This window comes from Rattus norvegicus, chromosome 13 (genome assembly GCF_021556685.1).
Source record: "Rattus norvegicus strain SHRSP/BbbUtx chromosome 13, alternate assembly SHRSP_T2T, whole genome shotgun sequence".
NCBI lineage: Eukaryota > Metazoa > Chordata > Mammalia > Rodentia > Muridae > Rattus > Rattus norvegicus.
The window spans coordinates 67915384-67936751 of NC_141546.1; the positions used below are offsets into that span (position 1 = coordinate 67915384).

The 21368-nt window shown below is 44.1% G+C and overlaps 1 protein-coding gene across 7 annotated transcripts in view; it reads right to left on the reverse strand.

Moving 5' to 3' along the window:
• Lamc2 (laminin subunit gamma 2) overlaps positions 1-21129 on the reverse strand; it is a 71433-nt gene extending 50304 nt beyond the window's left edge. The window contains exons 1-3 of one of the 7 annotated variants that reach the window (XM_087579976.1): positions 15110-15148; positions 14356-14687; positions 8699-8898 (exon numbers count right to left, since the gene is read on the reverse strand). In XM_087579976.1, the coding sequence (XP_087436102.1) occupies positions 8699-8777 (79 nt within the window). In that variant the 5' untranslated portion in view covers positions 8778-8898; positions 14356-14687; positions 15110-15148. 7 annotated transcript variants of the gene reach the window in all.
• Between the last annotated feature and the right edge of the window lie 239 nt (positions 21130-21368).

A 21368-nucleotide genomic window follows, 5' to 3' on the forward strand; every position in this document is an offset into this window, starting at 1 on the left:
AGCAGATAGGCAAACAAATGTCAATAATAAAACCCCGCTGCTTCAAGTCAAGTTAAACCAACCTTAGAATCCCAGAGACAACCTTCTCGGCTGCTACTAACCTGTCGCACACGTGTTTAGCCCACCAAACAGCTCAAGTGCACCCAAATCTGTCTCCACCTTGGACATTCTCAATCCAACCCTGAGAGAATCAGGACTGACTGATTTTATGACTCCATGAAGCCTTTCTTGCTTCCTTCCACTAACTTGGCAGAAAATCTTGCCAAGATATAAATTTTCTCAACTCCTCTCTATTTAAAGCTCTTTAATGCCAACATTTTCCTCTAAGATTATAAATTAGAATTCCTTCGAGTTGCCTACAAGGACAAACATGATCTGGTTCTATATTTTTTTTTCCAGCCTAGTTTCATGAAATTCCCAACTGAGTGACTATCTGTCTGTCTGTCTGTCCATCTATCTATCTATCTATCTTGTATGTATGTATGTATGTATGTATGTATGTATGTATGTATGTATGTATATGTGTATCTATCTTCCCATCATCTATCTTCTATACATGTATATATGTATCTATCATATATATTTTTTTTCTATCACAATGAGGACTGAGCTTACTGGTCTACCACAGAGCCAATCTCAGTCCTTTCATTCATTCTTTTATTTTGACAGCTTCATGCACATTACCCAGGTTAGCTTTGTATTTGCTTTAATAACCCAAACAGGCCTTGAACTTGTGGTCCTTCTGCCTCACTTCCCCAAGGAGCTGGGTTCAAAGGACTTCTAACAGACTGACTTATACTGCTTTGTTGATAGCCTTCTTTCCTATGTTCCTTACAACTCTTGCTTTGTAAAGGAACACCATCATGGGAAAGAGTACCGAGTTAAGGCCAGAGCATTACACTAAACATTAGATGTTAATTTATCCTCTTAGACGCCACCCCCAACTTCAGAGTTAAAGGGCTGCTCTCCTGTAGCAAACCCTCCCCCCTTTTGGGCAACCCTTTTATAATACTGTCAAGCAAGGGATGTCTCAATAGTTCTGACTATACTCAACTGAAAGAAAAGGAAAAGAGAGAGAGAGAAAATGGAATTCAACTAAATGTATGTATGTATGTATGTATGTATGTATGTATGTATGCATGCATGCATGTATGTATCTACTGTCATCCCCATTTCCAAGAACTCGCCTATCATGAGGTCCCGCAGGAAAAAAATTACCTGGACTGAACTTGGTAAATGCAGATTAAGTTGAAAATATTTTCTCCCTTTACAGTTAAAGAGACAACACCTGCCACAGGCTGCCTGAAGTACAAGAGCAGTGATCAAAGGTGTCCTTTCAGTAGCGCTCTTTTCTAATGTACTCTTAAATGCATTTTTACAAATATCCAAAACACACATCCTTATGAAATTCCAAAGCAAAATACACCTGACACTTGTCATTTGGTATGAACTGCATCAGAATCTTTGATCCTGTCTGAACTCAGACTTTCAGATCGGAGATCCTTAAGATGAAAACATTGCCTTCTATCATGCTCGAGTGTGATAATGAGATGTTCACAAAGACTTCCTTGTTTTGAAATCTCCTCTGCGAGACATCTCTTTCTGAAATCTGAATAAATATTCAATCTAAGTAAATGAAACAAAGTATGACTATTTCAGCCTTCAAACTTGTCTTGAACTTTATGGCTTAGTGCGTGAATGTCTGTTTCCAGTTTAAATCCCTTTAAAGAATGATACAATTTAGCTTATAGCTAGAATACGTGTATTTCCCTCTCCAAGAGATCTTTAATTGAATTCCATTTTTTTCTCTCTCTCTTCCACCTTTTTCCCCCAGTTGCATTTTAAGCCAGCATAGCCAGGACTATGTCCCTTACTTGAGCCATGTGCTATCCGTGGAGTGTGGTTAAGGCCACCGTAGGACACAGAGGATGGACAGGGCTTGACTGTCCTATCTCTCCAGCAATCCTGAACGGACAGAATATGAATAAGTCTTTTCAACTGTAAACAGTCCACAGTGGCCAAGAGACAATGAGCTGCCTGTTGCCATACTCTTCTCTTGGATAATTATGAGACAAGAAGGTTCCTACCTTCACTATCAGAGCATTACACGAATTGTTACAACCTAGGCTGGAATCATGAGTGTGGCCTGCAGGTGACTCAGCCTGGTGACCTGGGGTTCTTACCTGGGGTGCTTCCCATAACACCTTACAAGGACACCAGGGCCCAGGCTGACAAAAATTTCCCCTAAATCCCTTATTGATTATTATTATTTTTTTTTTGGTTCTTTTTTTCCGGAGCTGGGGACCGAACCCAGGGCCTTGCGCTTCCTAGGTAAGCGCTCTACCACTGAGCTAAATCCCCAGCCCCATTGATTATTTTTTGAGTAATGAGTTTTCATACATAAATATCTACAGTTTCTGTCTATCACTAACTACATCACTTTACATATAAGCACATACAAGTAAGTATGTGTCTTCTATGCACTGTTACTGACACTTGTCAGTTTTATCAAGAGAATGGCTGTCATTATTGTGCATAAAGTGCACTTGTGAGAATCCTACTTGAAAAATCCAAACTTGTGTTGCTTGAAGTCAGAAGACTCAATTAATGGGCTCTTAGGGGCTCAACTACATGAATACACCCACCAAGGGAAGCAACAAATAGATGAAGAGAATGGACCACATATGCTCCGCCAGGCAGTGGAAGCAACAAGTCCTATATGTCAGTGGGGTGAGCATGTTGCGTCTCCACTTCTGCTTCCTTCTCACGTGAGCTGTGGCCTTGCCTTCGGTCTCCATGGAGCTCAGAAGGCAAAGATTCCTACCACGTCCTGGATGAGGCAAGAGCACAGGTTAGGATCAACACAGGATCCATTGTTATGGGAGAGAAGATCAAGCTAAGATGAGAAAGGGTCTTCAAACATTGTGAATGCACTTTTACCAAAACCAAAGTGAGTGGTGAACAAAGGACCCCAGGTACTCACATGGAGCACAGACATACATGCAGATGAAGCACCCATACACATAAAGTAAAATAAAATAAAAATGTTATGCGTGTGTATGTATGCCATGTGTGTGCAGGTGTCCTCAAAGACCAGAAGAGGGCATTGGATCCCTTAGAGTCATGGACAGTTGTTAAGCAACCTGACATGGATTCTGGGAACTAAACTCAGGTCCTCTGGAAGAACAACTCCTGCTCTTAACCCTGCACAATGTCTCCAGCCACTGAAATCTATTTTAAGGAACGTATACAACAAGACAAGAAATAAGAGACTGAGAGATGACTCCGTGGTTAAGAGCACTGGCTGCTCTTCCAGAGAACCTGGGTTTAGTTCCCAGCAACTACACTGGGTGGCTCACAATCACCCATAACTCCAGCTCCAGGAGATCAAGCCCCCTTTTCTCCACTCCACACAAGTACATGGCATACAGTCACACAGACATACAGATACACGCGTGCACGCACACACACACACACACACACACACAAATAAAACAAAATATTTTTAAAAGCTTCCATAATCCCCTCTTATGACTAAAAAGAGATATGAATATATACATATATATACATATATATGAGATAGATAGAAAGATAGATAGATAGATAGATAGATAGATAGATAGATAGATAGATACATAGATAGATACATAGATAGATACATAGATAGATACATAGATAGATACATAGATAGTTTGGGAAGTTGTTTTTGTTTTTTAAAAAATGAGAGATAAGTCAAGGATATTATATTGGGAATTAAACATTCATATACAAGTGAATCCTGACCCTGTTACTAACTTTAGGGTTCTAGCTAAGGCAATCTTCGGTCCTCAGCTTCCCAGGCTTACATGTATTCTTCTTGTTGAATCCAGCTTGGCTATGGGATCCAGGCAGTGATTTTACCTCCCTGATTATCAGCATCCTCTCTTATAAAACAAGAGGTTGCATAGCGGCCTCTTAGGGCCATTCTCATTCAGTGCTGTGGGACTACTAAGCAACGTTGCTTCAAAATGAATGGAGTTTCTACTTCAGCGCTGCCCTGCATTGGACAGGGATAAGCATAGAGCTCTAGGAAACAATGGAGATGTGTAAGCCTTTGTTATAAGAAGTCTTCCACATAAAGTGAGGCCCAGTGTTTAGGCAATCTGTCCAGTTTTGAGTTCGTTGTGGGAAGTGATTTGGATGCAATTTGATTTTCTTTTCCAACATGGAAATTCATATTCACATGATAAATAAAACTAATCTAGACAAGACACAGCTGAGGTTCTGTAATAGGTCTGCTGTGCCCGAGGAAGGCTGAGACACAGACCCTTGGCTCCGTGGTCTCCACCTCTCCTCCCATGACACAGAGGGGGAAGACTCCAGCCATGTGCTGGCTGCTGTTGGAGGAACAGTCACCACACTCTTCTTCTTTCACAGATGTGCTGTGAAGAAGCATATGTTTGTTCAGCAGGGAGGGATGGCTTCAGACAGATAGTCACCTACAAGCACCGAAAAAGACAGCTTTTGGCTTTGGAAGTGATTCAAACATTACATCATCTATCTGGGGCTTTTGTTAGAACATAGCCCCAGGAATGCCTCGGTAATCTGCTAAGCTTCATTGGTGACTAAATTAGAGAATTCCAGAATCTTGGGGCTCCTGGTTCTGCATTGCTCTGAGATGATTCAGGTCTTGTCCCTTACCTTGCAAATTTCCCCAGGAGAAGAACAAACATCAGTATGGTCAAGCTACTGAGGATTTAAACAGGAAACATATTCCCAGAATCGCCTCAGTGTGGTAATTTCATATCCTGACTTTCCCATAAATACGATCACAAGTCAACAGTTTCATCAACAGCAAGAACTAAATCAACTGCCTCAGCTTAGGACGTCAGATGAACGTCCCCAGAGGACTCCCCAGCTCACACTGCACCCCAGTTCTCTATTTGTGTTTATTGTATGTATATGGACTTTTCAATGTACCAAAAATGATTCCTGCACAGAGCAGTGTCACATTTAAGTCCTTCAAAAAAAAAAATCTTACATACTACTTTCTCAAGGAGTTAAGTGTTTCTGGGGAAGGCATTAAGCTAAAATGACCTCACTCTGTATACTGGATACTTACCACTAAGAAAAATGCCAAGTCGTCTAACACAACACCTTGGTCCCTTATCTTACAATCATGAGTGTTGGAAGCCATCACAGATAAGTTCGAGGTGACTGAGATCTGAAGATCACAACGTGCTCCAGAAATACTTAAATCCTTTAACCGCTTTAAAAACCCACTGCTTTCAACTGACAACTGAAAGAGATTCAAAGCTGGGCACAGTAGCTCAGAGCTAGACCCTCAGCACTCAGAGGATGGAGGCAAACAGGTTTCCTGGACCACACTGGGAAGCCCCTAGCCACACCTCCTCAAAGAAAGGTTCAATGGAATCGCATTGCAAGGCATCTGAAGTAAGAAACTGTGTGGAAGTGGCTTTAAGAAGACAAGCATCTCGATTCTGAGGTTGAGTGGAAATTACCTCACGAATGCAATGATTTCATGAAAGACAAATCAAAAGTCTATCACTTTGTACGTTATATGACTTTAAATATAGTCATGTGACTCATTGAGTTAAACACAAAGAGACAGATGGTTACTACATACGTGCCACTAAATGTTTTCGGAATCAAGCTGGCCAGAACATTTTTGGGAGGAAGAGATGAGAGATTCAACTTCCGTCAGAAAGTTCAAGGCCACCTTCCATGTTTTGGGCATGTTCTAGGGAGCAGTGGGTTTAATAAATCAGTATGTGATGTGTTCTGGTGAGCAATGAACAGCAAGGAGGGCTGGCCAACATGAGAGTCAGGGTTGAAATTCTAATCTGGTTTAGGTTTTTGTCTAATGTTTTACCTTCGTTGTTTGGTAAATCCTGGAGCAGGTGGGCCTAAACAGGATGGATACTTAGGACCTTTCTTGGGCTACTGAGATGAAAGAGAAGCCCTGGAAGTCCCTAGAGATACAATGTAACAGGGCCTCACAGGTTTATCAGGCACTTAGTGGGTCACAGAGTTCTTTAGATTGTACCTTTGAGTTTCTGTAGCCTCTTTCTCCTGGGGTGTTGCATACCATCCTCTCTCCCTTGGATTATCACAGTGGCCTTTTATTTGACCTTTCTCACTTGACTCCATCCTCTGAGCCCTGCAGTGGCATCCTTAAAACATGAACACACTCAACCATTCCTGCCCGCTAACTCTGCAACATTTCTTTGCTTACAAGGGGCCATCCTAGATATACAGCCCACAGCATACAGCTCTTCATAACCAGATTCACAGCTACTTTTCTATCATGCTCCTCTCGGCATCTTGAGCCATACCTCCCCCAGAGATATGGCCCAGACCTTTGGAGACACAGGCCACAGTCTCTTGTCAAGGTGTGGTAAGTGTTTCTTACTCATTGCTGGGCATCTGAATTCACAGTACCTGTACTCCAGACTCTCTAAAGAAGTGTGGATGAATCCAGCTGTGCAAGGCAGCTCATATGAACCTTCCTTTCTCCAAGTCTTCAAGCATGCTGACAACTAACGTTTTCATTTAGCAGATGACGAATCAGACTCCAAGCAGTTGAGGAGCCTGGAAAGTTACTAAGAATACTGTGACGGTTTGAACAAGGATGACCTCCATAGGTTCATATATTTGACTGTTTGGTCACCAGTTGATGGACTATTTGGGAAGGATTAGGGAGCGTGGCCTTGTTGGAGGAGGTGTGTCACTGGGGGTGACTTTGAGCTTTCAAAACCTCTGAGCCAAGCCTAATTTCTTTCTCTGCATGTTGCCTACTGACCAGGATGTCAACTCTCAGCTACTGTACCCTGCCAGGATGACAATGGACTCACCCTCTGAAACTGCAAGCCCGCCCCAATTAAATGCTTTCTTTATAAGCTGTCTTGGTCATGGGGTCTCTTCACAGCAATAGAACAGTGACTAAGGCAGGCATTAACAAGTAAATAAACCAGAAAAATTTTGCCAGGTCAGGCTGACTGGAAAGGCAGTGTTTTGGCTGAGACCAACCCTGTAAGTCTCGGTAATTATATCTTAACCATAATTTCACCTGCAAGAAACAACCAGGAAGCAACATCACGACTTCAGACTTTCACAGCCCACAGTATCCTTGGATACAGGCCACTTTGGATTAGGACAGATATACTTTTAGCCCAACTCCTAGTATGTCACAGTATGGAATGAATGGGAAAAAAATGAATGATTTACCATAATGACATAGTCTCATTTGCCTCCCCAAATAAAGCTGTTTGAGGAGAGAACTTGGTATCTGAAGCAATCTGTCTCTAAGGAAGGGGAAAGTGCAAAAATGAGTCTATCCAGCACTTCTGACTTTGTGTCTGGATGGGCTGCGTGGGTACAAAGTCTGCTGTTGAATCTGACTTTGGTAAACAATTTATGCCATCCTTTTAGATTCGTTTTTGTTATCTAATACCAACACACACATATGTATTTAATTATAGCCAAGAGGCAAATTGCTGTAATAATTACCTATTTTGATATATATACACACATATATACATATACATATATATAAATTACTTTTATAATGAGGTCAAAAAAGCTAAGAACACCTGGATCAAAGGTTCTGCCACTGCTTGGGTGGCCTTGTGCAACTTTTCAATCAAAGGAGTCTTAGTTGCTGATCTATACACAGTTACTTTTAATTCTAATATTCAGAGACTGTTTTCACTCTCAGAATGTTTTCTACCAGGTTTCAACTAGTTTATCCTGACTCACGGGGAGCCTACCCTTCATGACTACGTTCACATGCTTTTTGTAAAAGATTCATTTCACATATCTAAAGTACACAACAGGTTTTGATCCGACTAGTGCAAAGGTTACTATGGTCAAGAAGATGAACGTGATATGTCTATCCTTCCACAGATACCCCTTTTTGGTGACAATTTTGCATGATCGATGCACTGTGACCTCGGATCCATGGCAGTGGTGACTAGAATGCCACGGAGTTCAGGAAGCAACAATAAACCTGAATGTGAAAAGTCGTGTGATCAGAGGAAAGAGCCTCTGCTAAATGACAGGGAAACCCCGCACTATGTGTCATCATAGTTGACAGGGCACATGTACACGAAAAACAGTCGCTAGGTTCTCACAATGTTTTGTTTGCATGAACTTAACTCCTCACTCAGGACAGCCACCGGGTACTCTCTCAGTAAGAGTAAATGATACTTGAGGTTTGAGTCCAATAAATACATGGAAGGTGAAACTTGTAAAAAGTAACACTTGCAGTTTTGGGTATTACCAAAACGCTTAAAGTTCACGCTCTATCTCAAAAATACAACACGGATAACAAGGGGATTAAGGAAGTTCTGTTTTTAGTCTGCGTGGTGCTGCCGGGCATGGTAAATTACAGGGACAGTTTAAAGACTAGCATGTTACTGATTGATCGTGTGTGGAGGGGTCCCCTAGTGCCAAAGAAAAGAAAGGGAGGAAATTGAAAGAGGAATGGCTTTAGGGCGAGGAAACCCTTGGCTGGCACAACCCAATAGCTTCGAGTTTTTATCTCCAGGGGCTTTATGGGAAAACTGTCACTTTAGAGTGACTCTGAAGGAGCCCCAGGTAGGGAGATGGGCGCCCTGCAGAGATCCAGGTGAATTCAACCACCATCACCATCACCAGGGAAGGGCAAGTTGGCCTGAGGCGCGGTGGGAGCACTCACCTTCTCTCCTGGAGGTGGCCTGGGCTGCTGGCAGCAGGAGCGCGACCCCGAGGCAGCAGCTGAGCCAGAGCGCAGGCATGGCCGGGCCGCGCTCGGTCGCTGCCACTGCGGGTGCCTGCCGGGCGCCGGAGTCTTCGCCCCGCTGTGCCTTCCTTTTACCTCGATCAGGTGTTTTATCGACTCTTCTACCTGACTCAGTCCTGACAGGAAGAGAGTTGGTGTTTCGGGGCGTGACTCACCTGTGAACAAGGAGGACCCAACCCTCCGAGGCAGACAAACACTCAGCGCACGCCGAGCAGTAAACCCGCTCACTGCGGCCCGGGCTCCCCCCTCCGCAACCGGGGCGCACACCTGGCCCCGCCGAGGGCGTGGTGCAGAGGCTGCGGTCTAGAGATCCTTCTGGAATGTACCACATCCTCCCCCCCCCCGCACCCCTTTACACACAGCCGTTCTCTCCCGGGGTGGTCCTGGAGGGAACTCAGGGTGATAGACATCAGCCACCTCTTCCTCAAACCAGGGTGGAGAGAGGACACGGATGCTGATCTCGGTCACAGTCGGAAGCCCCCTCCACTCTGGTCTAAAACACAGAGAGGCAAATTAACCAGACTGAGGGACCCAACAAGATCCTCTTCACTCTCAGGGCAACTTTAATTCTGAGCTGCAGCAGGTATTTTATTCACACCTACACACACACACACACACACACACACACACACACACACACACACACACACTCTACCACCAGGGTGACCCAAAGATTCTTTCCTGGGTCTACCTACCCCCTTAACCTTGAGATAGCAAACTCATTAAATTACTAACAGTTTGCAGGCCAGCCTCCAAAGAGCTAGTTCACAGTTGGTAGTCAACAAGCCTTCTGTTCATAAGGGAAAAAGGACCATGATTTCCTAGTCTTTTAACATCTTAGAGCATATTTTGTCATGCCATTCACTCTGGCCCCGCTGGAGAGACGTTAAGAGGAACGGTACCAGTCAAGTCCATGTGCTAGCCGAGGTGAGTAACACCAAGTGGGGGAGGGGAGGCAATCTTGGCCTATCCTACACCGTCCTGGGAACTTCTCCTAAGGTGAATAATTCAGAAGTGACTGTCAGAGAAGGCTTTCCAATCCTGCTAGAGATTTAAGATTTACTAGTATTTCTATAGACACAATGTATCCACCACAACCAATAAACACTCCCTTTTCCCATGGTAAGGACAGCAAAGGCCCTCAATAAATACCTAGTCAGTGACTAAATGAATGACGGTACTGTAGATAGCTCTGCAGCCAACACTCTAAGATAACTAACAATGTAAGCCATGCATATTGTCAGAGGGTGTGAGAATTCCCATTTCTAAGTAGTAGTGACCAGTGTAGGCTGACCGGGAGAGATGTGTCTGGCTTTGTATAGAACATAGAGTCCGAAGTAGATGCCTGGTTCTAACCAGGAAGTGGGTAAAGCACTGAAGAACAACAGAAGCAAGATGGGCTACTACGGACAGGCTGACATCTCTAAAATCTAGCGCAAAATGAACGATAGAACGGGCATTCTAATTCTCTTAACCTAGACTTAACTCTCTTCTACTCCGTCCAAATAATGTGAAGATCCTTCTCACTCAAAATCGGTGTCCAGCTACTGCTAACGCTACAGTTCCCTGAGATCAGGCATCTACAATTTTGTTTCTTCCAGTAGCTGCTGCATGGTGGAGAGAGAGAGTGAGACAGAGAGACAGAGACAGAGAGACAGAGACAGAGAGAGACAGAGAGAGACAGAGACAGAGAGAGACAGAGACAAAAAGAGAGAGAGAGACAGAGACAGACAGAGAGACAGACAGAGAGAGACAGAGACAGACAGAGACACAAAGAGAGAGAGAGAGAGAGAGAGAGAGAGAGAGAGACAGAGAGAGCACGCATTTCTGAGTGTCATGAACCTTGCATATCTACCACCCACTGACTGAAAATATTGACCAAGTCCACAGTGCTGGAGGAACAGGGCATAGCGCCCTGCAAAATAAAATCTTAAAGACAAAATTTGGTTTTTAGCACAGATTCCACTGTCTACCATGTCTCAACTGTTTTCATTTTCGTCTGCTGCCATCTTTACGGTGATAATAATCGTAAGAGAGGGACCTATCTGTCATTTACTGCTGTAAGTCTGGTATGCACAGTAGCCCTTTTAACAGTCAATAGAATTTTAACCCTGTGAATGAGATATACTACCGGTGTCCCCATGCTACAGGCCAGGAAAGGTTAAGTAAGACGCTAAGAATGGCAAAGCCAAGACGGAAAGCCAGTCAAGCGGGCTCCACACAGCTCACTGCGCTTTGATAGTCAGATTAAAAAGTGCGGCAGAGAAAAGTAAGCTCCCAACACTGGATGAGCTAAGTGCAAGCAAAGGTTAGTTATCGAAAGCCATCATAGCGTGGCCAACAGCCATCAGGGCATGGCCAAGACTGTGGACTCTTGGCATTCATCCAGGGAGCCGAGCTAACTTGCATTTTTCACCATATATCCAGCTCTCTGCCCTCCCCACTTTCCCTGGCTGGCCTCGAACTCACTGTATAAGGAAGGATACCCTTTAGTTCCTATGCCTCTGCCTCAGTCTCCTCCTAGGATTATAGGCGCGGTCCACCACACACTCCTCAAGCTGGAAATCCCATGCACAGGTGTGCTTGCCTAAACTTCAGTGTTAGAGCTTCATTTAAGGTGGACTGAGGTCTTATGTTTCAAGCAAAATGTTGAGATGATAGATTACCCTGTATTTCTATGATTAAGCTTAATATGTGACCTTTCAAAAAGGCAACAAAATGTATTTGGTTTTCTGTTTGACACAAATCTGTATTTTTTTTTTCAAATCCAGACAGAAGCCAAAGTGACGATACCCCTCTGCTATAGAAAAGAATAAACTATCAACCCATAGCATGCCGCAGATGACTCTCAGTGCTGTACCAAGCAAAAAAGAACAGACACAAAAGAAGAGAACCTATGCCATTCTATTTGTAGAAACTGTAAACTTTACAAGTCAAGAAAGTAGATTATAGCTTTCTTGAGTGTCATTTAGGGGATAAGAGAAATAGTCTGAAATATGATTACAGTCCAAAGTATTGCGAGGCCTCCAGGGATAGCTCGGTTGGTAACGTGCTTGCAAGCACGAGGACCTGAGTTCAATTCCCAGAACCTCCATCGAAAAACAAAACAAAAGTGGACCTGGTGGCACACACTTGCCATCCCGATGCTGGAAGGTAGAAGCGGGCAGATCCCTGGGACTCTCTGACCTGCTAACCAAGGTAAATGGGCGAGCTCTAGGTAAGTGAGAGATCCTATCTCAAAACACAAAATAACTGGCACCTGATCGGTGATATCCAAGGTCATCCTCTGGCCTCCACATTTGAATACACTGACACACACCACACACGTATCCGACCACACGTGAACATTCAAGCACATACATGTGGGTAATATAATTGTATACCTAACATCAGTAAGTTTGGCTTGCTTGTTGAATTAATTAATTGTGGCTGTACTGAGGATGAAACATGTATGGCGAATGTTCTCCCCAGTGGCTATCTAGCCTGTGCTTCAAAAGTTGGTAAACTTAATAGTATGTAAATTATGTGTCAGTAAAGTGGTATTAAGGGGGTGGAGCTAGAGAGATAACTTCCTGACATTGTAGAGGACCCAAGTTTGGTTCCCTGCATCACATCAGGCCATTTGTAACCAACTCCAGGGAGGTGACACCACTGGCCTCCTCTGGCACTGACACCCACTCACACAGAGACACACATGGATACAGACACCAGATTAAAAATAAAAATGAAATAAGGCTACTTTAAAGGAAGGGGGGTCTCAAAAGGCTGTATTTGCACATTAAGATGAGATTGCGGTCAAATGCGCCGGAGCAAAGCCACTGCCAGAAACAGATCAGCAAATTTATGAGACGTGGTGAAGCCAGCTCCAATGCTCTGAGGAGCTCAAACCTGCCGTCTTAGTCCTTGTGGCGGAAATGGCGTCTGGGAATATCAGGGGGACCCCTCTTCCGGTTCGTTTTGGTGATCTCTAACGGTAGGCATGCCTCTCTAGAATATTTGCTTACAGGTACGAATTTCAAACCCAGCTTGTACTCTCCTTTCTGGACGTTGCCTTTTAGATCTTCGTGTTCCCAAAGCCGCCCCCTTCACTTGTGTCTGTCCAGCCAGAGTACCGGAAGGTTCTGGGGCATTCCCATTGGGCGTGGCCCGCACAGCAGAGCCCTGGAAGTCCCCTTTGTCTGTTGTTGCGTTTTCAATTCAGCAGTCACCCAAGGCAATTTTTACAATGCTGTGTAAATCATTTTACAGAACTGTCACCTCTCCAAGACCCTGGAGCCCCAAATAGAATTACAAGTGACATGTTGATTTTTGCCTCCGGTTCCATTATTACCTTAGCTAACTTTCCGAAGGAATGCCTGGCATGTCACCGGCTTTTAGACTCACTTATGATAAAAAAAAAACACTGAAGCACCGGCTATTGACTTGCCAGCTATAGAGACAGACTTGTGGGCCCCAATTCCCTGCCTTCCAAAAAGTCTCCCCCAGGAAGTTCTAATTATATCACCATTCAAATTAAAATTTCAAATATAAAACCACAGAGGTTAGGAGAAAAAAAATAAAGAAAACCAAACTAGTTCTGGCTTTGTTCTTAATGGGGAAAGGAAAGTGCCCTTAAATGGAAATGGTTCAGTGTTTCCTGGATCGGCTGCATAAATTCTCCAAGGTTGGCTGGACTCCAGGGAGCCATACTCCCTCCAGCAGAACCCCAGCTGAAGTGGCATAACTCCACGGTGTGCAGCAGCACACGCTAAGAGCCCTCGGCAGGTTTTCAGAGCTCCTGAGAAGCCGGAGCAGAGCCTGGGGGAGCTGACACTTTGTGTGAGGTTGGCTAGTGGTACATTTAGCCAGGGGAAGTGGTAGCAAATCAACACACACACACACACACACACACACACACACACACACAGACAAATATCAACATGTACACACCAACACGTACACACCACACACACTATACATACATCATACTTCACACACACCACACACATACCACACTGTGCACACATTCACCCACCACAGTACACACACAACACACACACACATGCAACTCACACACCACACTTCACACACACCACACACATACACATATGCACATGACATACACCAGACACATACATACACACCACACCATATATACACCACACACCACACACCACACCACACACATACACATACACACCACCTTATTTGCATTTTTTCTGAAGTAAACATTCATTTTCAGTACACCTAATGAGGAGACATGGAAAGGCTCATTTAGGAAAAGACAAAACAGACAAAGAAGACGAAACCAAACAAGAAGGTGAGCATATTCCTGGAGAGAGGCACTGAGTAGACGTTACACAACAGATATTAACACTTCCTCTAATGTCTTTCTATCTGTGCCTCAGACACAGATTTGAAAGACAGCCAAAGACCCCACTTGGGTGACACTCCCTCCTGTGCTGCCAGGGTGTGTGTGTGTGTGTGTGTGTGTGTGTGTGTGTGTGTGTGTGTGTGTGTGTGTGTAGTCAGGGCTGAAGGTGGAAAGGATGTTTCTAAACACACTTGTAAATTTAAGCAGACAGCATTTTCACCTTAATCGCTTGAGCGATTAAGTCTGACACACGCTGTTACAGTTAGACCCCAATCTTCTGTCTTAAATAAAACACTGGGCACAGCAGTGATGTTGACAGTTGTGACAAGGCCAGCCAGACTGTACTGGATGCTGACATGCCCAGAGCCAGCCCAGGTGTGAAGGAGTGTGCTCCTGGCCACCATCCCCACAAAGCAGGTGCTATTAATATTCCCAGTGTGAGGTGTCAGTCTTCCTCATAGATCCACACCAGTACCACGCTCGGGAGCAATGCCTCTCAACCGGTGGGTCGCAACCACTTTGGAGGTTGAACAAACCTTTCACAGAGGTTGCCTAAGACCATTGGAAAAAAGATATTATTTAGATTATGGTTCCTAAAAGTAACAAAACAATAGTTATGAAGTAGCAACAAAAATAATTGTATGGTTGTGGGGTCACCACCACATGAGGAGCTGGATTAAAGGGCTGCAGCGCTGGGAAGGTTGAGCATGGCTGCTTTGGAGTTATTATTAGGTTGCAATATTAAAACAATTCAGTCTTTCACTGGGTAAATCTACCTTTCCGTAACAACCAAAAATTAAATTACGTAGCAAGGAAAACAAGAAATGCCTAATCTTTATTACATGTATGATATTCTATAGCAATTCTTCTCCCCAAAATCAACAATAAGCAAGATTTGTCTACTGGGGGCACATTTTCCTTCCCACGTTACCTCCCGTCACTCTTCCACTATGGATAACGCCTTTTCAGCTCACCCAATCAGGTTGTGCGTGGTTCTCTCTGAGTCTGATATCTTAATCTAGACGTAAGAGGCCTGTATTTAAATAACTCCATTTAACTCCTTAGGATAACTGGAAGCTATTTTTAGCACAGTTGGAAAGAGCCTCCAGTCTGAAAGAGCTCACGGATTTGGTAGCTATATCATGGGGTGCAACTTTTCCCAGGCTGGGCTGCACAGAAATCCCCAAACATTCCCGGGTGTTTTTTTTTTTTTCCAGGAAGCCTAACAGAAGCCTGGATCTGATTTGGGTTCAAAGGTGAAACTGCCCAACTGCACTGCAGAGAGCGACAATCAGAGACTCTAGAGATCCTTTTCTCCCTTAAAATTTTCTCCCAGCCTCAATTTGTCTATTTAGATGAATTCTTAAGAAACGCAACTAAGTCAGTGATTCCAGTGACTTAAACGGAAGCGAAGCATTTGCTGGAGGACTTGGTTCTTTTAGGAAAATACATTGTAGGCTTGAGTGATTTGGACAACTGTTTTAATGGTTTGATTTTTTGCTGTATGAAGCTCTGGATGTCTCTGCTTAGAGCCCTCTATTAACATAGCCCTAGAAGTTACTTAATTAATCTTTTATTTTTTATTTTTATTATTTTATGTGTATATGAGGGTTTTGTTTGCATACCTTTAAGCCCTATGTCTCTACCATGAAGCCTTCCTGTAAGTAAGCCTTCGGGGTCATCTGTTAGAATGAATGGACTATCCATAGTTAGTGTTTGTTTTACAAAGCCGGAATCACTCACGTTTCTTCAGTTTAGGTTAAACATTAATGTGGTGAGGGAAATTATATTTTATCTAAATTACTCCTTAAGAATGTTAGGAACACAACCGAGTTAATACTATACAGATTTGACCTTATTTAAGGAAAAACTAATTTTTTTTTAGTTTTTGAGTTTTTTTCTAAAGCCCAAGCTTTCCTATTTTAAGTAAAATAAAATGTAAATACATTTTTAAGTAAAAAAAAATAAAATAAAATGAACACATGTGTTTTTCTAGTGAAGGGAGATTTCAATAAATATAAAAGGATGATGTGAAACTAAAATAAGAATAGTGTGGAAAAAGTATTCTTCAAAATGAGATGATGCTTAAAAAAAATACTGCCTTATGCTTAGAGTGTAAAGGTTGCGAAGCACTCAGGACGGAGGAGCAGGGGGCAGTTCAAAGCCAACCTCTGGTGTGTAGAGAGTTCAAGGACAGCCTGTGCTACAAAAACAAATAAATAAATCAGATTGCTTGGGATGAGACGTGAGACCTTCCCTGAAGACTCAGAGAGAGGGGACAGGGGAGAAAAGACAGGGAGAAGGGACAGAGAAAGTAAGTGTAAGTACCCTCACTGGGTTTCCTGGAGATCATTTATGAAAATGTCTCCATCCCCTGGGAAATTCACACCCATTGTTGCAGGTAAGTAAAAGATGTATATATTAGGATATATAGTTGGGGGCATTAGTTGGGTCCTCTGAAGATATAGAGCTGATAGAACGTGTGTGTGTGTGTGTGTGTGTGTGTGTGTGTGTGTGTGTGTGTGTATGTCTGTGTGTGTGTGTGTGTGTGTGTGTGTGTGTGTGTGTGTGTGTGTGTTTTAGACTAAGTAATGGGATGTGTCTGGGCAGTCCAACATTGACTGACTTGCACCAGAGAGCAGAAAGTCCAAGAATCTTGGAGCTGTTCAGTCAGTCCATGAGGCTGGCTGGCTCTGCAGTCCCATTTCCACTGAAAACCTGGAGGACCCCAGACAGCTGCTGATCGAAGAAGCTCGTTCTAATATTGGTGAGCAAATGGTGTGGGGGTGAGGAGGGCGAGCAGGCAAAAACAGTTTGTATCTTCCATGTCCCTTTACCTGGCCTGTCACAGAAGGTGCCACCACATTTAAGGTGACTCTCTTCCTGCTTCAAATAATTTGACCAAGAAACCCCCTCACCGGAGCAGCCAGTAGCTTGTGCTGTAGTTGATCTGGGTGCAAGTCAGACTGATCACAATACTAGCCATTGTCACAGTTGGTTAGCATAGATTTAGTTAGATTCTGCTTGTTGCTTTTAAGACAAAGTCTCCCTATGTAGCCCAGGCTGGCCTTGAACTTGAGACCTTCCTGCCTCCACCTGTTGGGATTACAGTATGAACCTCCACGCCCTGCTGAGTCATACTGATTTTTATTCACTACTATTCAGGACAAGGGGGAAATTTAATGACGGTTCGTGGTATATACTTCGTCCTAGTATTTGCAAACTTTGAGAGTCATAAACTCACTTTGAAGTCTTATGTCAGCTGGAATGCATGTGTTTGACTAACAGGAATCTGTGTTTCTACTCTGAGCTGTGGACTGCTTGCCGATAGCCAGCAGGATCCCGTTCTTCCTTATTCACTCGGTGGGAAACTCCAAGCATTGTCTACAAACATCAAGCAAAAGTGTTTCCTCTTCCTCAATGGCCCAACCATCTATGCACAGTTCAGGACCAGTGACCTCATTAGAGAAGGCTCCTGCTGACCAGAGGCAGCTTGGCTCTTCAGACCACTGGGCTGGAAGGATAGAATGGTTACGGTTAGCAGAGGCCAGAAACCCTCTGCCCATGGCCACATCCTGCCTGCCAGATGTTCTGGAAAACCTGTGTTAGAACATGGCAATCATTATCTAGTTCGTGTGGGTTTTGGCTACATTCCCAACGTATTCAAGTACTTGTAGCAGAGACCATAAGGCCCAGGTCTGTGGCCACGGAAGATTGCCTAACCCTTCCCTTGGTTAACTGGATCCTCACTGGACTGCTGCTTAATTCCCTAGACTAAAGGTGCTATTCAACAAGGGAAGGGTGTACTGTGGGATCGACAGATGTTCTTTCTCTTGTCCTTTGTAGCAGCTCCCAATGGGGGAGGGGAGACTGTGTTGTCAGAGTGTAGCCAGCATTAGCGTAGGTTGTTTTTTTTGTTTTGTTTTGTTTTTTTGGTTTTTTTTTTTGTTTCAATAATTATATACTGCAGTCCTTTTCTAAGCAGAATTTATAAAGAGACAATAAATGCTTTGGGACAATGGCTCTTGGTTTTGAAGCTCAAGAGGAGTCAACCTCTGAATTGTGCCTCCATTCCAGCTGTGGCCCTGTGTATTGTCTTTGGTTGCTGTTGTCTGGTATAGTCTGGTTTTATTGTCCCCTGGAACCAAACTACCGAAACTGGCGGCTGGATTGTCAACCTACCAAGTGCTAGGTGGCATGTCTCAGAATCTTGCAGCAGACACAGAGGAAACGATCCTAGAACCACAAGAACACTGCTTGGCAGCATCGGGTCTGTCTCGGGGGGCGTGGCCTCTAGAATCAGGGCAGGGCAATGGCCGGTCTGTCTGGGCATCATGCTCCCCCCTACACACATGTTCCTACTATGATTTTCCAGATGATAAATTCCAGGCCCAAATAGTAGCCAGTCCTGTTTGCTGTCCTGGCCTTTCTTGTTTATTTTCATTACGAGAGGAGCAATATGTTCCCATTGTGGAACCATTAGGAACTGAGACAACCAAAGAGAGGAAAGAGGGGGGAAAGAGCTGGGTGTGGTGCATGGGGATAATCCCAGAGTTCAGGAGGCAGAGGCAGGAGTGCTGTGATCTTAAAGACAACCTGAGTTATATGGGGGAGATGCTGGGGAGAGAGGGAGAAACACCCCCCAAACACACACACACACACACACACACACACACACACACACACGTAGAGGCAGAGGCAGAGGGACAGAGTCAGAGACAGAGATGGACAGAGAGAGAACACAAGCCTGACCCTGTCTGTCACACCCCATACCCTGGAGTCTTCCAGCATCAATGTGCTCTGGAAGGAATACCTTCCCTGCAAGTCTGTCTAAACTTACCTTGCCTTTTCCAGCAGGAGGTCATAATGGAGGGTTGGTTTTAGCCCCTATACGTGTGACATTATTGAATGGACCTTTTCTGTGGACTAGCCTTCCTAACACTCTGTGAACTTTCTACCTAAGGAAACCTGTGAGCGAGGCAGAGCTCGAGGTTACTCAGTGCATGGACGTCCCTAAACACTCTTGCTGACATGAAAGGGGCCAACCTCTCCTCATTTGGACCAATACACAATTCTACTTTATTTTGTAAATAAAAGGGGGCCAGCCTCCCTGAAATCCAGGGCTGGGATAGTCTGCTCAGCCACTGGAAACTTCATTTACACACTGGTGCGATGACTGTTGTTCTTACAGAAACTGCACTCAGATGCAGTTAGGTTTAGGGTTAAAATTGACCACCGCATGACTGGCGTTGAGTCCCAAGGCTCTAATTAAGCTTTGCTGACTCCGCCCCCTCCATTGTTGCACTCTGTGGTTTATGAAGCATAGCTAACAGCAAGGGTCCGAAGAAAGGTTGTTATTCATATCCTGAGGTCAACTCCTGATGGGGAAAGGAAGTCCTGCCCTCCCTTACCCAGATGGCCAGAAGAGGAGAGATGGGGAAGGGACATGCATAAAAGATAAGGAAGGCTCTGGACCAGTCCTAGGGAAGTAGAGTCGCAGTCCCACTCCGCTAAGCAAGGTGAACCCAAGCACAGTCCTCCACCTCTCTAGCTTTCATTTTCACCATGGATAAAATGGCGCTGATAAAAACCATGGTCTGCTTCATAGTGTTGGCTAGCATGACGATGAAAGGAAATACATGGTCTACATGCAACTATAGCACAACACGTGTTAGCTGAGAGGGGTCCAGCGCTGGGAAGTGGGAGCTTTAGTTCACACTTTTCACAGTATAGCTAGTGGTCACCGCCTACGACAGTGGTTCTCAACCTGTGGGTCGCGACCCCTTAGAGGGCGCACATCTGTCTATGAATCATAACAGTAACATGATTATGGCTGTGAAGTAGCAACATAATTTTATGGTTGGCATCACCACAACATAGGTCACTGGTCTAAAGTGAAAGAGTTCCAACTACCCCAAACTGTCCCATCTATGATCAGACTTTCGGTGCCACTCACTGAGAGCCGTGGGCTTTGTCATTGAGTGGAGTTGTGCTTTAGTTAGTTATTTATCACAATGGGAATCAAACCTAGGATCTCCTGAGTGCCAGGAAAGTGCTCTGACACTGAACTATACTCCCAGTTGCTTTCTGTTTTAAAAACTGTTTTAAATTGTGTGTTATGGACTGGCTATGTTTCCCAGACTGACCTTAATTTGCTTCACAGCAGCCTACATCTTGAACTTTCTCTCCTGCCTCAGTCTCCTGCCTCAGTCTCTGGAGTAGCTGGGATGACAGGGCTTTGCCAACAAGCCCAGGGTAGACTTTATTATTATTATTTATAAAAACAAACCAACCAACAAAAAACAAAACACAAGGATATAAGACAGAGTTCTCGTACAACCCATACTCAGTCCCCTGTTCCATCTCGCATCAAAATGCCTTATATTACAATTAACAAAACCAAAATTGGAACTAAAATTCATACTGTATTCAAACTTTCTTAATTTTTAAAAACCCCATGCCTTTCATGCATGTTTGCTGGAGTTTGAACCTAGGGACTCCAACACTCTAAGCGTGTGCCCTCCGATGGGCTGCACACCTCAGCCCTCCTCCGAGTTCTTTCTCTGCTCCTGGATCCCATATAGCATTCTGCAATATGTTCAGCTGTCACATCTCCTTATATCTCTTTCAGTTAGGGCAGCTCTAAGTCTGTCCTTATTGCGTTAGCGGTTAAGTGCCCTGTCATCTCATGGTCACAAGAGCAGGCAGTCAGTGTGGCTCACTATGGGCTCCTCTGAGTCATCTGAACCTTTACTCTCCCATCCCTCGCATGCTGGTCTATACCTGAGAGTGGGACCCATCCCCCACCTCCTTGAGGGCAGAATATCATCACGAAATTACCTGTGACTCTTTTGCAGTAGAAATGTATCTCTTTCCTCTCGTGTCATCTCTCTGTTCTCGTCATCGGTAGGATAATTGATTTTAGTTCTACTGAACACCCCTGGAAACAGATCCAAAGCCAACACCTTCTAAATTGATGGAATTTTCCATAATTAAGCATTAGCGTTTGTTTGCTGTACCTTTGAGCTGGGCAGGTGTGGGAAAGGGGGGAGGGGAAAGAGATGACAAAAAAAAAAAAAAAGATGACATTACTAAAACCCAAATTAATCTTTTAGTTGAACATCCCAAATGGCATCGTTGGAGTCAGCGATTCCTTTGCTAACCTTATATGGAAGGGCCTGAAAATGAATAAGGACTGAAAACAAGCAAACGGGTAGGATGGTCAAAACCAAT